The sequence below is a fragment of the Budorcas taxicolor genome, chromosome 12, assembly GCF_023091745.1.
Source record: "Budorcas taxicolor isolate Tak-1 chromosome 12, Takin1.1, whole genome shotgun sequence".
NCBI classification, from domain to species: domain Eukaryota; kingdom Metazoa; phylum Chordata; class Mammalia; order Artiodactyla; family Bovidae; genus Budorcas; species Budorcas taxicolor.
Genome location: NC_068921.1, coordinates 25,901,514 through 25,921,178, shown reverse-complemented (window position 1 = coordinate 25,921,178; position 19,665 = coordinate 25,901,514). Strand labels below are relative to the sequence as shown.

At 37.0% G+C, this 19,665-nt stretch overlaps 1 protein-coding gene across 1 annotated transcript in view; it reads left to right on the top strand.

The window, feature by feature from the left end:
- Positions 1-19,665, top strand: part of NBEA (neurobeachin) — a 667,766-nt gene that overhangs the window by 580,252 nt on the left and 67,849 nt on the right. Inside the window, exons 46-47 of the mRNA XM_052650319.1 lie at positions 4,552-4,692; positions 15,218-15,337. Of these exons, the coding sequence (XP_052506279.1) occupies positions 4,552-4,692; positions 15,218-15,337 (261 nt within the window). The remainder of the gene's footprint in view (positions 1-4,551; positions 4,693-15,217; positions 15,338-19,665) is intronic.

The window sequence follows — 19,665 nt, the reverse complement described above, 5'->3', positions numbered from 1 at the left end:
AGAATGGGAAAGACTAGAGATCTCTTCAAGAAAATTAGAGATACCAAGGGAACATTTCATGCAAAGATGGGCTCGATAAAGGACAGAAATGGTATGGACCTAACAGAAGCAGAAGATATTAAGAAGAGGTGGCAAGAATACACAGAAGAACTGTACAAAAAAGAGCTTCATGATCCAGATAATCATGATGGTGTGATCACTCATCTAGAGCCAGACATCCTGGAATGTGAAGTCAAGTGGGCCTTAGAAAGCATCACTACGAACAAAGCTAGTGGAGGTGATGGAATTCCAGTTGAGCTATTTCAAATCCTGTGAAAAGATGATGCTGTGAAATTGTTGCACTCAGTATGCCAGCAAATTTGGAAAACTCAGCAGTGGCCACAGGACTGGAAAAGGTCAGTTTTCATTCCAATCCCAAAGAAAGGCAATGCCAAAGAATGCTCAAACTACTGCACAATTGCATTCATCTCACATGCTAGTAAAGTAATGCTCAAAATTCTCCAAGCCAGGCTTCAGCAATGTTCAAGCTGGTTTTAGAAAAGGCAGAGGAACCAGAGATCAAATTGCCAACATCCGCTGGATCATCGAAAAAGCAAGAGAGTTCCAGAAAAACATCTATTTTTGCTTTATTGACTATGCCAAAGCCTTTGACTGTGTGGATCACAATAAACTGTGGAAAATTCTGAAAGAGATGGGAATACCATACCATCTGACCTGTCTCTTGAGAAACCTGTATGCAGGTCAGGAAGCAACAGTTAGAACTGGACATGGAACAACAGACTGGATCCAAATAGGAAAAGGAGCACATCAAGGCTGTATGTTGTCACCCTGCTTATTTAACTTCTGTGCAGAGTACATCATGAGAAATGCTGGTCTGGAAGAAGCACAAGCTGGAATCAAGATTGCTGAGAGAAATATCAATCACCTCAGATATGTAGATGATACCACCCTTATGGCAGAAAGTGAAGAGGAACTAAAAAGCCTCTTGATGAGAGTGAAAGAGGAGAGTGAAAAAGTTGGCTTAAAGCTCAACATTCAGAAAACTAAGATCATGTAAATCTCCATAAGCATCTGTCAGGAATTTTGTCCCATACAATAAAAATCACAGTTTATCAGAAAACAAAGCTTTTTATGATACTATTGCTGAAACAAATCTCTCTCTCAGTATTCGAAACAGGTAAATTAAGTGATAGTGCAGAGAAAATCCTGCTCTAGGATTAGACATGATAATGTTATGCATGTAATTTCCATCAATTTTGTATTGAAAATAGTGCTTTTTGCAAGCTATACAGGCTTTATAGAAGTGTTAGAATTTGAATTATTATAATAAAGTGTCATAGAGGTAAAATTATTTTTAAATTTTCATTGTAATTATCATAATTTTCTGCAATATGTTAAGCATCAACTTGTGACGTACAAACTTACAAGAACAAAATAACAAATCTAGTAGCAAGCTGTAAACTTTCAGTTATAAATTTCATGTGTGAATTCCTAAAGAGCACAGAGGTGGCTATATCTAAATGCCTACTGTTTGAGAGAAAATAAAACTGATTGTTGCTATGGTAGTTGTGATGAAAATTGAAAAAGATTGCAAAATAATGTATAAATTTCATCAAGTGTAGTTTTAGGTGTTTTTTTAAACTCATAATTCTACCTTATTTATTTACTAAATCCAAGTGGTATTGACATTGCATTAGTTGCTCACATTTTAGAAGGGTAACAAATTTACAGCCTTATCACTTTATACATGGGTTAAGTAGGTGGTAAATGGGCTTCCTAGGTGGTGCAGTGGTAAAGAATCCACCTGCCGATGTAGGAGACACTGGGGATGTAGGTTGAATCCCTAGGTCGGGCTCCTGGAGGAGGAAATGGCAACCTGCTCCAGTATTCTTGCCTGGAAATTTCCATGGAAAGAGGAGATTTGCGGGCTACAGTCTGTGCGGTCACAGAGAGTCAGACAAGTGAGTGACTGAGTAGGTAGTTACAGGGAGATGAATAATTGATTGATGATAGGTAGGTAAGTAAGTAGGTAGATAGTTTGGTACATAGGCCAAATAGATGGATATAGACAGATAGATAGATAGATAGATAGATCTATTTGGAGCTCATAAGAAGATGTCATCTGTGATGAAACCCGCATTTCCTGAATAGATATTTTGAAGCATTTTCCCTTTAAATAAAGTATTGTTTCTTGATTGAAGAAAAATAATAAGTACAAGCCAAACTATTTATACTTGTTTTATAAAATGTATTTCTAAACGCATCAGATGAAAATTCAACAGTAGACATGTATTTTAAGAAATTACTCATGGAGGCATATATAAGCTTTAATACAGGGCAGCTGTTTCCTACAACATAGTATTCTGTAAAACACTCCAATAAAATGACTTTGATGGAACTTGAATTAAATAAAAAGAGTACAGATTTATTTTTTTCTACTTTCAAGTAGTTGAGGGAAGCCTGGAAAAGATTAGAAGAAGGGCCATGAGGCCCTTTTGGGGGTTTTGGTTTTGTGAGGCCTTGTAGAACAGTGTCAGGTAAGGTCAATCCTGAGAGATTGTATAGACGTTTTATGCGTATGAAAGATCTATAAGCCTATTCAAGACAGAATAAAGTACTCAACATTTAAATACTCTGAAAAAAATAATACTATAATTTATAATATTGAGTTAGAAAAACTTATCTGTACATCTAAAAAGTATAAAATATGTGCATGCATGCTCAGTCATATCCAATTCTTTGCAACCCCATGGACTGTAGCCTGCCAGGCTCCTCTGTCCGTGGAATTTTTCAGGCAAAATACTGGAGTTGTTTCCCATTTCCCCCTCCAGGGGATCATCCCGATCTGAGAGTTGAGCCCATGTCTCCTGCTTTGGCAAGCAGATTCTTTAGCACTATGCCACCTGAGAATACCATAAAATATATAGGCAAAAAAAAAAAAAAAAATATATATATATATATATATATATAGGCCAGTTTAAATGAACAACTTACTCTTTTAATTTGTAATAGAACTCAACATTAATTTTATTGTAGTAATTGCTCTTTTACCAAAAAATTATATATTTATGTTAAATATTAATATTTTGCTGAAATTTAATGAAATTACATTGCTTTCTGTATGCAAGTAAAAATTTTTGAGAGATAGACAGTAACATTTAGCAGAGAATAAGGTTTAAGCCTTAGAATATTTGAAAAATATATTTAAGCCAAAGTTTTGAAAACATTAAATTATTTAGTCTTTGTTAAGTCATAATTAAGTTTAAGGGAAAAGAACATAATTTATAAATCGTTTTAATATTCAGGATAAGAATCCTTGCAAATAAGAGTTTATTACGAAAATTCTAAAAGACTTTTTAACTGCTGACATCATTGTATTGTTTGAATTAGTCCCCTGGGACCCAAAGAAAAAGCTTACAAGCAATTTATTTATCTTTCTCTCTTGTGTAACATTATTTGTCTTCCATTGAAACACTAATTTTCTACTACTTCTCTTGTTAAAATTAAGCCCTGGGGGGGAACTTCATAGCTAACTAGTAAGATTACATTTTGAAATAAAGGAATTATATATTTTACATATTATTCATCTTTTGCTTTCTAGAGAAGCTTTTGTTTCTTACAGTATGCAACCTAAACCAAAGCAGTGTAGCTATTAGGTTTTATATGAATGGATTCCATTTGCCCTTAAGTCAAAATCAGACAAAAACGTAAGCTAAGGCAGTTTGCTATTTGAAATCGTGAGTAATATATGTTAGAAAATCTTGATAAATGGTGTCCTGGGAAGTTTGAGACAATGGTCCAACTAACATATACTTTGTTGAAAAAATATATATGTATATACACACGTATATAGTATCCTGAGCATTTTACCATGTGTTCCACTGTAGGCATTAATGTCGTAATCAGTAGTGTAGTGGTGTTGCTAGGACAAGACTTAATGGCCTTAACACAGTGCTTTCCAGGGAATCTGAATTGTCTGGATTATTTCCATCAGCCTCAGATTTCCAGTTGAATTTAATAAAAAGAATACTTGCTACATCTGTATAATAACAACGGGACTAAAGTTCCAACAGAGTTTCCATATGTGTGACTACTGTCTTTCACACTCTGGGTAACTGGCTATTAAGACAAGATTTCGCTAATGTGATGGTCACATGGTCAACTGCTTCTTCACTTTCTCACTTGATTTCCTGTGATCAAGCTAAATATTCATTATGGCTGTGGTTAGGTAGGCAAAATAACACCAAAATACTGGTCTTGCCTTAACAGGTTAAACTGGCTCATCTCTGACAATCTAGTTTATGGAAACTTTCAATAAAACCTAGAAACCCTGCATACATAAATCATTTCTTGAGTGAATTTTAGCAAATGTAGTGATTATCAAAATCAAATGTCAATATCAAAATCAAATTTGGTAAAAATATAACACAAAATAACACATAGTCTATCGTTAAAATGAATTCACAGTAAATACTTTCAAGTAAAGAGTTATAATGTTGAATATCTAATATAACTGCATTAAACACAGTGCTTCTTTTTCTCTTTTTACAGCCGATCGGTGCTTTGAACCCAAAGAGAGCTGTGTTTTATGCAGAGCGCTACGAGGCCTGGGAAGATGATCAGAGTCCTCCCTACCATTACAACACACATTATTCTACGGCAACATCCACCTTATCCTGGCTCGTTCGAATTGTGAGTGCCTTCATTAAGTTACAGTTTGCCTTTAATATCTCAGAGTATTTAATATAAGAAAATTAAATAAAAATCAAATATACTTATTAGTTTTAAGCAGAGATTAGAGACCACTGAAGTAGAAATGAAAGATGCCAAACTCTAGCAAAACCTGATTCCTTTTTGTTAATGAGTGACCTTATTTGCAAAATTGGGTTAGAAAGAAAGATAGAGCTTCTTAAACCTAAACCATTTACTCAAGGAACCAGACTCCTAGATTGTGTCCTTAATATCCAGTGTTTCCTTTTTCACGGATGGTCACCAGCTGGTGTTCTTCCCAGCCCTCCCAGTCTTGCTTCTGAAGTTGTATATTTTAAAAACAGTTTTCTTAATGTTTTTGAAGACTACTTTCTGTTACTTTGTCTTTCTCCTAAGACATAAATAAATTCAAATCTCTCCAATCTTTTAAATGCATACTTACACATGACTCAGCAGGCTAAGAATCTGCCTACAATGCAGGAGACACAGGAGACGGGAGTTCGATACCTGGGTCAGGAAAATCCCCTGTGGTAGGAAATGGCAACCCACTCCAGTATTCTTGCCTGGAGAATCCCATGGACAGAGGAGCCTGGCGGGCTACAGTCCATGGGGTCATAAAAGAGTTGGACACAACTGAGCGACTAAGCACGCAGTTTACATGTACACATACTTTCATACTTACGCACATACATACATGCCTCCTCCCAGCCCCCACGCACTCTTTAGTGACTTCCCATGTCTCCCCCTGCATAGTCAAAGGTGCTAGAAGCACAGCCTCTACTATCCGGCTCTGCACTGTGCTGGTCTCTACCACCACATTCAGTCTTTATCCTGCTTGATGCAGGTTCCATCCCCAATGCTTTACTGAATTGTCTGTGTGAAGGTCACCAGGGCAGAGCTCCATGGTGTATCTGAAGCATGTGGCACCATTGCTCACCTCCTCCTACTTGAAGTTTCTCCATCTCATGGCTCCTCTGACAATATCCTCTGCTGATTTCCCTCCTGTCATTCTAACTGTCCTGCCCTATCTCATGCTCAGTTTTCTTTTTCTCAATATTTCTGTTCCCCAGGATTTTCCTAGATATGTTATCTGGACTATATCATTCAGTTCTAAACTAATGACTGCCAGCTTCTCTCTTCATTGCAGACGTTTCTCTTGGGCTCCTAACCTGTATTTCTAAGATATTAATATATTTGCTTATTTCTGTGTCTTTCTATATTTTTCTACCTGAACACCTCACAGTACTATAAATAGCATTTCCAAAAATAAACTTCTCATCTCCCTCATAAATGTGCAGGGGTGTTTCCTACTGATTATTTATCTAAATAATCTGCATTTATCACGCCCAGTTACCTAACCTAGATATTTTTTTCATTTTATCAGCCCCTTACATCCAGTCTGACATCATATGTGACAGGTTCTACCATCTACAGTCTATCTCCGTTCTCTATTAACTCTGGCACTTCCTTAGTTCAGGTTCCTGTTCTTTCTCATCTATATTATTGCAAAAGATCTTAACAAAATTTCTTTGCCTTGGTTTTGACCTCTCCAATCTAGTCTAGTTGAGAGCAATTACTGGAGTCAGATGGCCAGATACTTTTAAAACTATACATGACTGTGGAGTAAATCTCTGAATCAATACAATCAATAATGCTATCTCCTGTTAGCAAAATATGCTTCAGACTGCTCTGTTGCATGATGCTGATTTGCCTCAGAAACACATTGACAAAGTAGGGAATGCATCTCCAACTGACAAGGGTTTTTTCCCCACTGCCTGAAAAAACAGTTTGGTTTGGAGAGTTTCCTCAAGCAAATTGAACTCATTACAAACATGTAGTATGTGTATGTTTTAGGTAACTTGTAAATTAATGGTGGGTAATGTACTATAAATAATTACTGTTATGAAAAAAGTTTGTCAGAATTATGATTCAGTTTAATTGGATGCCTGTTTTATATTTTTCATAATCCTAAACCAAGGTAAGAAATTAAAGTTTAGCTTAGTCTTTAAGGAAGCAAACTCAAATCTTATTTTAAAAAACAAAGTCTGTAATTATAAACTAAAGGAAAAGACATAAAACTTTTTTAGACCAAAGTTGTTTGTCTAATTTGTTCAAAAATTCACCTTAACTGTGTAAATTTGGATCCTTTTATAAAAATATTTCTGAGCTAGCCATTTATGAATTTTTTTAACTCTAGGACTTTTAGAGTTCTATTTTTTAAAACTTTCTGTTAATTTGGAGGGAATATTAGATTTATACATGTCTGTTTACCTATAAACCGATCAGAACAAAACGCTTTTAGTTTATGGGTTGTAATAACTTATTAATTCTCTCCAGGTGTAAGAAAATACTAGATGCTCATATAAAGAGGTAAAGGCTTTTCTGAATTACAGTCACACATATATAGAGAACTATAGCAGCAGTCTCAGCCACAGGTCAAAACTAAACACAGAAACCCAAAAATTCACCAGTCAAGATGTCAAACATCTGGTGTCCTTTACAATAAATGTAAAATATTTTATCTGAGCTCAAAAATAGACCAACAAGAAAACAAAAAGCAAGAAACAGTTATTGCTTTAGTGAGCCATCACCCTGGGGGGCATAAGACACCTTTTTAGGGCATCTTGGGATTAAAAACAAGTCAGGGACCATTTCTGAAAAAACCATTATCAAGTCGGTTGGTTTAAGAATTATATGACAGTATATTATACATATTATAGTATTTTGAGATATATAAAATGATATTCAATGGCTTTTGTATAATCAAGTCTAAAATTGGTTTTCTAAGAATTTAAGTATGAATTTATAAAAATACTTATTATCAACAGCTTGATTTAAGTTAACACTTTTCTATCCCTGATAAACTAAACATTTTATCAAATAATAAATTATAATTCGCCCCTAAATTTATTTCTTATTCTAGAGAAATGGAGTACAAATTTGACTCTCTGCAGGGGTACAGCAGAAATGCTATCCTTGTTTATCCTACACATGCCCTTTTAGAATTGTCTATAGCTATGCTGAACAGCAGAAATGCAATGCAAGCTGCCTATGTATATAATTTAAATTTTCTAGTAGCCACATTTAAGAGTAAAAAGAAACAAGAAGTAAGAAGAGTAAGAGTTAGAAGGTGAGATTAGTTTAATAAATATATTTGTTAGCCCAGTAGATCCAAAATGTTGTAATTTCAACATTTAACCAATATAAAAGTTATAAATAAGATATTTCACTTGTTTTTTTTTGGTATTCTTTGAAATCCAGATGTATTTTCTACTTATAGCATATTCAGCTTGAACTCACCATGTTTTAAGTACTCAGTAGTCACATGTGACCTCTGGCTACTACTCTGAAAGAAGAAATCTATAGGGTTGCTTTTATGGGAACTCATTTAGCCATTGCATCTCAAGTTGTACTGTTATTAATAGAAGTATCACAGCCTAATAGCTTACTAAGTGTTTAACCTAATGGCCCAAGGAATTGTGATTTCCTCACTCCCATCTCAAGGAGTTTATGAAGTAGAAAATACATTAAAATTTGTGTCATTGAAAATTTGTTCATAAAAATAAGATATGGATTAAAATAAATATCTGTTCTTTATCTTTCAAGCCTTCTAGACCCAGTCATTAAACTCATTATTAGTTTCAGTCAATATATTTAGTATGACATTAATAATAATTACTTTAAAATGCAAATTAGCTACATACCTCATTACTTGAAATTTAAAAGTATTATTTTAGACACACCACCAGTAAAGTCGCTTGTCTAAATTGCAAGTTTCTAAAAAAGCCGTTTCTCTGCTTCCTGCTATTGGGCAAATGATGAATAAACTGTTACAGAATGTTTGAGTTTGTTCAGATATTAAATAGTATAAAAGGACACATTTTACTTGGAATATTTTTGCTTTAAATCTTACCCTGAATGTAAAATATATTCAATGAAGTAATTAAATTGGACTCTTGATCCTTTAGTAACCTATTCAAGTTCCAAATTCAGTATATTCCACCTACCTGTTCAAAACTCCATTGTCAAACATTTAATCATAATTTTTAGGAGGTTAAATAGGTTGTACAACAAGTTAATTGATAAATAAATTGTTTAGAACTTGGGACATACTTCATAAATTATGAGTTGCCTTGAAAGCCTACTCAAAAGCCTATTTAAACTGTAATATATCTTCAGCAGTATATATTTGTAGTGGGAAAAAAAAAATAGTAAAAGCACTTAATGCAAGCATTGTAATTAAGACCAAAATGTAGTGCTACTGAATAGGCTGTTGCTGTCCTGTTTCTCTTGATTGCTGATGCCTACGGACAATGTATGTTTACTTTGAGAAAGATGAGTGTTCTTAAACAAGAGCCTGGTGTATGGGAAACACAAAGGTTTCTGAAGATTCTAAAAGATACTTCTGATTACTTTTGCAAACACTGGGAGAAAATAAACTTCTGAAGTTAGACACAGCACACTGTAAACAGTGATTCCTCTATTTCAGAGAGTGTGGTCTTTCTCAGATGTAAAACGGGGATAATTACACCCACTTAAATATGCAGATGACACCACCCTTGTGGCAGAAAGTGAAGAGGAAAAGCCTCTTGATGAAAGTGAAAGTAGAGAGTGAGAAAGTTGGCTTAAAGGTCAACATTCAGAAAACGAAGATCATGGCATCTGGTCCCATCACTTCATGGGAGATAGATGAGGAAACAGTGGAAACAGTGTCAAACTTTATTTTTTGGGGCTCCAAAATCACTGAAGATGGTGACTGCAGCCATGAAATTAAAAGACGCTTACTCCTTGGAAGAAAAGTTATGACCAACCTAGACAGCATGTTGAAAAGCAGAGACATTACTTTGCCCACAAAGGTCCGTGTAGTCAAGGCTATGGTTTTTCCAGTGGTCATGTATGGATGTGAGGATTGGACTGTGAAGAAAGCTGAGCGCCGAAGAATTGATGCTTTTGAACTGTGGTGTTGTAGAAGACTCTTGAGAGTCCCTTGGACTGCAAGGAGATCCAACCAGTCCATTCTGAAGGAGATCAGCCCTGGGATTTCTTTGGAAGGAATGATGTGAAAGCTGAAACTCCAGTACTTTGGCCACCTCATGCGAAGAGCTGACTCATTGGAAAAGACTCTGATGCTGGGAGGGATTGGGGGCAGAAGGAGAAGGGGACGACAGAGGATGAGATGGCTGGATAGCATCACTGACTCGATGGACGTGAGTCTGAGTGAACTCCGGGAGATGGTGATAGACAGGGAGGCCTGGCGTGCAGCGATTCATGGGGTGGCAAAGAGCTGGACACGACTGAGCGACTGAGCGACTGAACTGAACTGAACTGAACTGAAAGGATAATAGGGATGATTGGGTTAGTTAACTGAGATAATACAGTGCCATGCACAAAAAGTGCTCATAACTTTAGTTCCCTTCCCTTTGGTCTTTATTATGCTTTATATAAGAGAAGGCAGTGGCACCCCACTCCAGTACTCTTGCCTGGAAAATCCCATGGACGGAGGAGCCTGGTGGGCTGCAGTCCATGGAGTCACTAAGAGTCGGACATGACTTAGCAACGTAGGTATATATATCTTTTCTTTGATAAAATTATGTCCTGACACTATTACCAAGGAATGAGGTTTGTTTCAAATGAAACAAAAAGAAAGATGAGAAGAGGGGAGAGGGGTGTAAAAAAGCCTCTTCTGGATGACTGAGCAGAAGTCATGTAAGACAGAAAAATAAAGGAACTGTCTAAAGAGCAGAGGGGAAGAGTGACAGAGTTGGATGGCCCAGGAAGGGTGAGTTGTCTGCGATCAGATCATGGGAGGGCTTCTCTGGTGGCTCAGATGGTAAAGAATCTGCCTGCAATGCAGGAGATATAGGTTCAGTCCCTCGTCGGGAAGATCCCTAGAGAACAGGATGGCAACCCACTCCAGTATCCTTGCCTAGAGAATTCGAAGGACAGAGGAACCTGGCGGGCTATAGGCCATCAGGTCGCAGAGTCACACACGACTGAGCGAGTAACACTTTCACTTTCTTTTCACATCATTGGAAGGCAGGACAGGTTGTTAGTGTCCTTGCAGGCACTGAAGGTTATGACATAATTCAGTAGGGCTCGTACTTCCCATGTAGGACAGGCTAGTTTGACTTTCTGTCCCGGAGGAAGAGTTGGAAGGTTAGGGTAGATGTAATCAGGAGAAAGAAGTCTGCCATCAGCCATTTATACTGCAGGACAGAACCTGAAGTTTTTAAAGCACAACAAGTTCAAGTATTTTAATTTCTGAAATTTCTGTTTAACGTTTATTTATTTGTCCACCTTATCTCCAAAGCCAAAAATTTTCTAGGAGAATGATTAAATATCTAATATGGTGATATACACATAGAAAGAAAGGAACATGGGTTCAATCTCGGGGTCGGGAAGATCCCCTGGAGGAGGAAGTGGCAACCCACTCCAGTATTCTTGCCTCGAGAATCCCATGGACAGAGGAGACTGGTGGGCTACAGTCCATGGGGTCACAAAGAGTCAGACACAACTGAGTGACTGAGCACACACACATTGAAAATGTTTGATCACCGTGTGTCAGGGGAATAAATATTAAAGTTTCTTAAGCTTAATATAGAGCTTGATCCTCTGTGTTAGTCAAGCGTGAATCAAATGAAACAGAAAGTCCTTGGACTGTGCCTTGAAGGTAATATGGAAACACATAGAAAAAGGTAATCTCTGCAGTGAGCAGGGCTTCAAAGATCATTACCCACTTATAAACAAATAGGTTATCCCTTTCTGTTAGTACTCTACCACTGTAGCAGCTGGAGGCCTTCAGAAATAATGAGAATATATATCAATAAATTAGTATGTGACCCTCAAACAGTTGTTAACCAGATCTTTTAAAAGGCTATATGGAACAGCAAAAAATGTGGAATTCTTCAATATTCTGTGCTTTGGGTGCAACCAGATTCATAAACTTCATGACCAGGAGTAATAATTCTTCAATTTCAGGTTTATTTTCACTGTGCCTATCTGCACTTATTCTTGGCATGACTTCACTAAGGGTTCAAAACTAAGGAAGGGTTTGATAATTTAGGCTAGGGTAGAGATCAGCTTTTAGTGGTTGATGATAAGAAGTAAGACTCTTCATGTATAAATGAGTCTTCACTCATATCTATAATAGGTTAAAAATCATGAAGATAACTCAGATCCCTCTAAATTATTCTCTGACTACTACCTACAAAGCAAACATAAATGCCCTTACATTAGCATCCTAGAATAACGAAGAAGTAGATTCTGAAGATACAACTTTTTGGTCAAACTAGTAGTTAAAAACTGACTAGAAAAACTATGTCTTACTCTCATCCAACCATACCCCTTCTCCTACCAGTACCTTGTGTGTTTATGTATGTTCAAAAACATTAATTAAGCACTAACTGTGAACCAAGCACCATGCTTGGCTCTAAGGATAGAGGGATGAATAAGACCTAAGGAACTGTCAGTCTTGCTGGAGCCCAACGTGGGTACTTGACACCAGGCATGAAGCTGGTAGTCATCGTCACCACTCTGTGTCATCTCTGATGCTATAGCCTTTCTCAATATTATTTAATCTGAATTACCCGCCAGGTATTGTTATTCCCAGTTAACACAGATGAAGGAACTGAGATATGGTTACTTCATATTGCTACCTACTTGAGATTAAGTAACTTGCTTAAGAGAGGTGAATGGTTCCACGAAGATTCAAACTTAGATCTGTCATATTTCATTCAGTTTGCTGTTGCTATTTCTAGAATTTCTCTATCCCCACTTTAATTTAGTGATAAGATATGCTGTTGACTACCTTATATTTAATAGGGAGTCTAAAATTTACAAGGCAAATTAGTGAAAGACATCCCTAAATTTTTTTTCCTAACTTGTTTTTGGTGGCATCTATTTGTCTGTCAAATCAGTTAAAATCTTAAACAACAATATAGACCTACTGGATGCATATTTGATTTTGAGGTAAATCAGTAATACCCTCTTTACCTATATGGTGTTATATCATTCTTCATCTTATCTCTTTCACCATACTTTTCTGTCATTCAGTATTAGACATGAAAATTGGTGGCACATTACAAAGTTATAAAATTGATGACATCCAGCCATACTAAATTTCAGGAAGATACTGAGGAATATAAATATTTCTAGCTGTTGCTGGACGACTGGACTTTATGACGAGTGGCAAAAAGAGGAGTTTAAAGAGACAGAGTATGTTTTACGGATATAAAAGAGTGAACAGAGATTATATATTAAGAAAAATAAGACCTAAATATGTAGGAAAGATTTCTTAACGTTATTGAACCTAGGAGTAACATGTCATTTATCCTAGACTTAAGAGAGAGGGACTGAACCATAGGAAAATAAATATATACTCATCTTTGTTATGATGAGTAACATAACAAAAAAGCAGTAAATTTAAATGCGTTAGGACCTTGTGATAATGTTATTCCTAGGTTTCCTGCTAAGGGAATATGTACTTAATGACGGACACCATGTTGCAGTAAGGTAATAGTCACAGAATACTAGAAGCACTAGAGTTGATCTAGCCCTATTTGATTTGTTTTAGTGTCATTTCATTCGTTCCTTCAACAGATTATATTAATACCCTGAGCAGCTTGGGTGTACCAGGAGTTCTTCTAAGTGGTGGAGATAAAACAGTGAATCTGGTAGCTGTTGTTGCTCAGTCATGTTCGACTCTTTGCGACCCCGTGGACTGTGGCATGCCAGGCTTCCTTCACCATCTCCAAGAGTTTGCTCAAACTCGTGTCCATTGAGTTGGTGATGCCATCCAACCATCTCATCCTCTGTTGTCCCCTTCTTCTCTTGCCTTCAATCTTTCCCAGCATCAGGGTCTTTTCCAATGAGTCAGATTTTTGCAAGTGGCGGCCAAAGTATTGGAGCTTCTGCTTCAGCATCAGTCCTTCCAATGAATATTCAGGGATTATTTTCTTTAGGATTGACTGGTTTGATCTCCTTGCTGTCCAAGGGACTTTCAAGAGTCTTCTCCAGCACCACAGTTTGAAAGCATCAATTCTTCAGTGTTCAGCCTCCTTTATGGTCCAACTCTCACATCCATACATGACTACTGGAAAAGCCATAGCTTTGGCTATATGAACCTTTGTTGGCAAAGTAATGCCTCTGCTTTTTAATACGCTATCTAGGTTTGTCATAGCTTTTCTTCCAAGGAGCACTGGAACCTATTCATATAGTGGGGAAGATGGACAAGAAAAAGAAAAACAAATATCATATATTAACGCATGTATATGGGATCTAAAAAATGGTACTGGTGTACCTGTTTGCAGGGCAGGAGCAGAAATGCAGACATAGAGAACAGAAAGGTGGACTTGAGGGAAAGGGGGGTGAATTGAGAGATTGGGATTGATGTATGTCCTGTGCAAAACAGCTAGTGGGAAGCTGCTGTTTAGCACAGGGAGCTCAATTCAGTGCCCTGTGATGACCTAGATGGGTGGGATGGAGGGGTGGGACGGGATCGAGTGATGGGGTGGGAGGGAGGGGATATATGTATACATAGAGCTGATTCACTTTGTTGCACAGCTGAAATTAACACAACATTATAAAGCAACTATACCCCAGTAAAAAATGTTTAAAAATCGGTTTCAAAAAACAGTCACAAATTCTTCAGGGATGTTTGAGGAAATGTATGTTGCCATTTGAACATACCGGAGAGCTTGGCCAATCAAGGGAGGTCTTTCAGAAGGAAGCAACATCTTGGGTTGAGACTTAAAGGATAAGAAGAGCTTAACCAAGTCAGGATGATGAGGTAGAGGGTTAAGTTTGTAGCAGGAAGAGGGAATATCCCATGCAGAGGATGATAAATGAGACCAGCATGGCAAGACCTTAGGATATGAGTAAGGGAATGGCAAGAGATAAAGAGTTAAGCAGGTTCCATATCACTCAGGCTCCCTTAAGACAAATCAAATAGTTTCTGCTTTTTCCTAAGAGCTCTGTAAAGCTATGGCAGGATTTCAGTCAAGGAGATTTGCATTTTTAAAACATCAGGTCATAATATAGCAGGTTTAGGAGACTTTCAGGTAGTCTAAGATGGACATCCCCTATGCAATTTTCACACCATAGTGTCAGAGAGATTTTCTTATTGCAGTGATACTATGTGTGGCCTTAGTTATGAGAAAGAAGATCTGAGTTACATGTTGACAGCAATGCACAGTCATTCGTCATAAAATCACAGAGCGCTAGAACTCCATCATTTTATAAATCAGAAGACTGAAGACCAAGAAGCAACATAAGCTGCCAAGGTTGCAGAGTGACAGGTGATTCAGCGACCCAGAGTTATTCAGACCAGCCCCTCCAAACAGGATCCTGCCTGAAAAGACAGGATCAAAAGGGTCTCAAACGGGTTTCAAAATGGTTTCCACCTCCAAAGGGTTTCCAAAAGTCATGTTTTACAGAGAAAGAGAACAGTTGTGTTCAGAAGGGTCAAATTATTGATTTTCTTTTTCTTTCTTTTTCTTTTTTTGCTTAGGAACCTTTCACAACCTTCTTCCTCAATGCAAATGATGGAAAATTTGACCATCCTAATCGAACATTCTCGTCCGTCGCAAGGTCTTGGAGAACTAGTCAGAGAGATACTTCTGATGTAAAGGTAAGCTCTTTTATTTGTTGATATTAATTTCAGACTGTGTTGAAATTTTAATTTGTTTAAGTGGGTGTATAAGATACTTTATTCTGCAGCTTTGTTCCATCATATTTTAAAATTATGTGGTACACCTAAGAGGAACTTGAGAATAATTTTGAGTGTCACAGAAAATGACTCAAGATTCTTTTATATTATTCAGTTAAGATGTTTTTGTTATTTTAAAAAATTCCCATCTAATTTAAATTGAATAATCGGTAGATGGAAAGAAAAGCCTATAAATTGCCTTTCCTGCTGTTAACTCAATATTTGGCCCATTCCAGAAAACACAGCAGGAATTGGATTTGACCTTAATGTGTCATATTGTTATAGCTTGCCCAGCTTTGGGTTTACGTAGCCTGGGGCAATTAATAAAGCATTAATGACAAGACCCATTTAAAATGTAGGCTTTTCTGTACAGCCTTAGCTTTTACTTGACTGTGCCTGGGGATACTACACAACAATACACATTAGATTAAACCAACACACACACACTATCCTGGGCCAGCCGGAGAGCAGAGTTATTTTACAGTTGCTACTGGCTTACCTATTGGTAAATATAAAGATGGATTCCTTTATTTGGATTTTCATTTTTTAAAAAATAGTCTTATTCAAAACATTAAAATACATTTGTTCTTCAATTTTTTCCTCATTTTTTTCCGATAAGATTATATGATCTGGTTATTGCAGAGGTATACGTTTCTTATTTTAACCCCTTTTTCTTCAGACTTTTCTCATCACTTCCACTTATGCTGCTGAATATACAGATATTATAGTATCATTCCATGTAGTGTTTTAATCCAACAAAAGGTAGTGAATTAAAGTAAAAATTGTCATTTACATCTTTATGCTTATCTATTGCATTTTTAAAAGGCAGTTACAGTGTTACTGAACTATAAGAAATTGGATGAATACAACTTTTATTCAGTTTCTTTCAAAGCAGAAAACAAAAGGAATGGATCAAGTAATCTGTAGCATCTTTATGTGTCTTATTTGTTGCTGTCACAGTTTGCATAAATGAATATTAGTTTATATGTACAATGTATTCACATTTGGAAATAAGATAATTTAACGTGCATTCTTACTGTATGAAACTCTGAAGGCCCATATTTTCCTCCTATCAAACTTTTGATTTCACTAAGGAATTCAACTCTGAAAGATCCATAAACCATCATTTAAACTGATTTACAAAGAATGATATCAAGAAGAGAATCCATTTCTTATTTAATAATGCTTTGAGAATTAACATAAAATGGGGAGTCAGTAGGCTTCTAGAATTAACACAGTATCTTTAAAAAGCATTCAATAGCTATTTTAAATGTGAATTAAATATTCTTATCTATATTTTAAGGCTTTCTATCATATGTAAGATTATTAATTATCTTAATTCAGAGCTGTGTCCATATTATATCAAACTTTCAAGTGAAAATGCTTGTTTTCTTGACACCATTTTCTTGACTCGACATCATCAGGAAACACAAACTTGATTTTTCGACCTAATTCAAATGTTCACCCTCACAAGCCCACACATGAGTCAGTCATCCTAATTTATGTATGTAGGTAGAGTTTTAGGCTTTACCTTCCATCCTAAGAATTTTATTGATTCTTCTGATCACCAGATATCTCCCCTAGTTACATGCCAGTCTCGGGACCAGTGTTTTTATATTTCTAAAGAAGAATGCCTCTGCAGTATCTCCTAACGTAGATTTAAGGTCTTGTATAAAAGAGAACTAGGACAAAGGGAATGGTTTTCTTCTTTCTTTGTTAGCGTCGGTCTTGTCCTGCAGTAATGAGTGCAAGCTGGGCAGAGAAGGAGCCGTGGTGAAGTGACCTCTCTGAAAAGGTTCTTACAAGTTAAGTCAGACCAGTTCATTTTTACTTTTTTTTTTTAAATTTCTCTCTTCTAGCATAGTCTTGGTAACAGTGACATTCAACTTACTGAAGTTCTTATACTAATTTTTCCTTAATGCCTTCAAAAGTTGTTATATTACTTTTTTGAATAGCTATGCAGATGTCAGAAAAGGGAGCTGTGACAAAATGTCATTAAGGTGACATAGTGTAAATTAATACAGTTAATGGAGGTGCTCGCCACTGACTCATTGACCCATTATGAGCTCTTGTGGAATTAACGAATGCCAGGGCATCAATCTTTGGAAAAAAGGAAGAAAAGAGATGGCAGCTTTAAAACCTTGCGGTGAATTATATTAGAAAAGTGAAAACGTCTGGGTTGGATTTGATTTCACTAGGAAGCCATAAAATGGTATGCTCTCTCAGCAAAATATATTAAACTGGAATGTCACATTTGATGCAATAGGTATACAATTATGATAGTGTTAATAGTGGTCTTCTATCATTCTAAGACATACTTTCAAGTCCAATTTCTCAGCAGCTTGAACTTGTCATAAGCTTGTAAATTAGAAATTCTGTTTGAGGATATTTTCTTATGTATAATACTATTAACTGTACCATGGGGTTTTAGTATAGCTGTTAAAACATACTAGAAATCACATTTTCAGACACAAAATGCCTGTTTTAATATTCATCTTGCCATTTCTTTAATAATATTTGGTGTCTTTCTGCACTATTTTTCGTTTAGGAAATTTTAAACTACTTGGCCTCTTTCCTTCTTTTCTTTAAAAGCTGATTAATAGAAATCTATCAAAGGGAAGAGAGTAAACAGAAGAGCTGTTATTTTAAGTAGGCAAGCTGGTGCCTTAAGTGACTGTAGGAGTGCACTTACCAGTTGTAATAGGGGAGTTCATTCTTCTCGAGTAATTCTCAACAGTTTTCAAACAGGCTCTTTTCTTGGTTATTTGATACAGTCCTCAAAACAATAGCGTAAGATAGAGATCATTATCCCTATTCCTTAAGTAGGTTCACAGATATTCAGTGACTCGCCTAAGTTCACACAGCAGTAAAGAGGGAGCCAGAATGAGCACTGAAGGCCGTTCGGTTTTCCCCACTGCTTTATCCAGTGGATGGTCTGCTGCTTTGTTTTTTCTGCATGATCTCACCATCATATCCAGCCATACCGGCTGGTGCTAAGTCTCTTCAGTCGTATCCAACTCTGCGACCCTATGGACTGTAGTTCGCCAGGCTCCTCTGTCCATGGGATTCTCCAGGCAAGGATTCTAGAATGGGTTGTCATGCCCTCCTCCAGGAGATCTTCCTGACCCAGAGATCAAACCAACGTCTCTGATGTCTCCTGCATTGGCAGGTGGGTTCTTTACCACTAGCGCCACCTAAGAAGCCCAGCCACATTGACTAGTTTGGAGTAATTGACTGATCAAGTCATACTGTAATCATTAATTGCTGTGTATAAAACACCCCTCAAAACTAGTGGCTTAAAAACAAATTTTTTTTATAAATGCAACCATTTATTTTCTCAGAGTTCTGCAATCAGAATAAGGTTCATCAGGTACAGCTTATTCTTGATCCATGTGGGGTCAAATTGGTTGGCTCCTCTGAGTCTGAAAAGTTCAAGACGACTTCCTTCACGTGCCTGGTGCCTTAGCAAGGATGGCTGGAACTGATGGGGACTGGCTGGTCCTCTCTCTCTTTGTATAGTCTGTCTGGGAAGACCATCACAATTTTTTTCATGGTGTCTCCCTACCAAGAAAATAAAAACAGAAGCTGCAAAACCCACTTATTGCCTGGGCTTGGAAGTCACATACTGTTACCTCCACTGCATTGGTTTTGGTCAGGGCAAGTCACAGGGCCAGCCCAAGTCAAGGGACAGGATAAATGGGCTCCACTTCCCCATGAAATGAGCACCAAAGTCACATCGCAGAAGTACATGGAGGTTGGTGGGATTGTTGTAGTCAACTTTGAAAAAAGTGTGCTTGAGTCCTCTTTCCAGTCACAATTCACATTCCTTCTACAAACAAAATATACTCAGCTTATCCCCCACAGTCTCATCCCATTATTGGGTCAGGCTCAAAATCTAGCAGCTGATGATCTCTATCAGGTCCAGATACAGATGAGGTACAGAAATTCCTAGTTTGGAGATCTGGAAGATAAAAAGACAAGTTATCTGTCCCATGTACCTTCAGCCCCCAGAGGTGAGACAGGAACAGGTAAACCGCAACAGACACTCTGTTCAGAAAGGAGGACGTGTGGAAGGTACACAGCAACTCCTGGTCACAGAAAGTTGGGGCCAAACCCTCTTTTGCCCAAGTTGGTGCAGCAACTTTAAAAACTTGTGGATTTTTTCTGTGTATCAAATTATAATTCACTATCAGAAAAAAAAAAAAAAACAAACTGTTGCTCACCAGTTCTTTCAAGAAGGATCCTCCCTA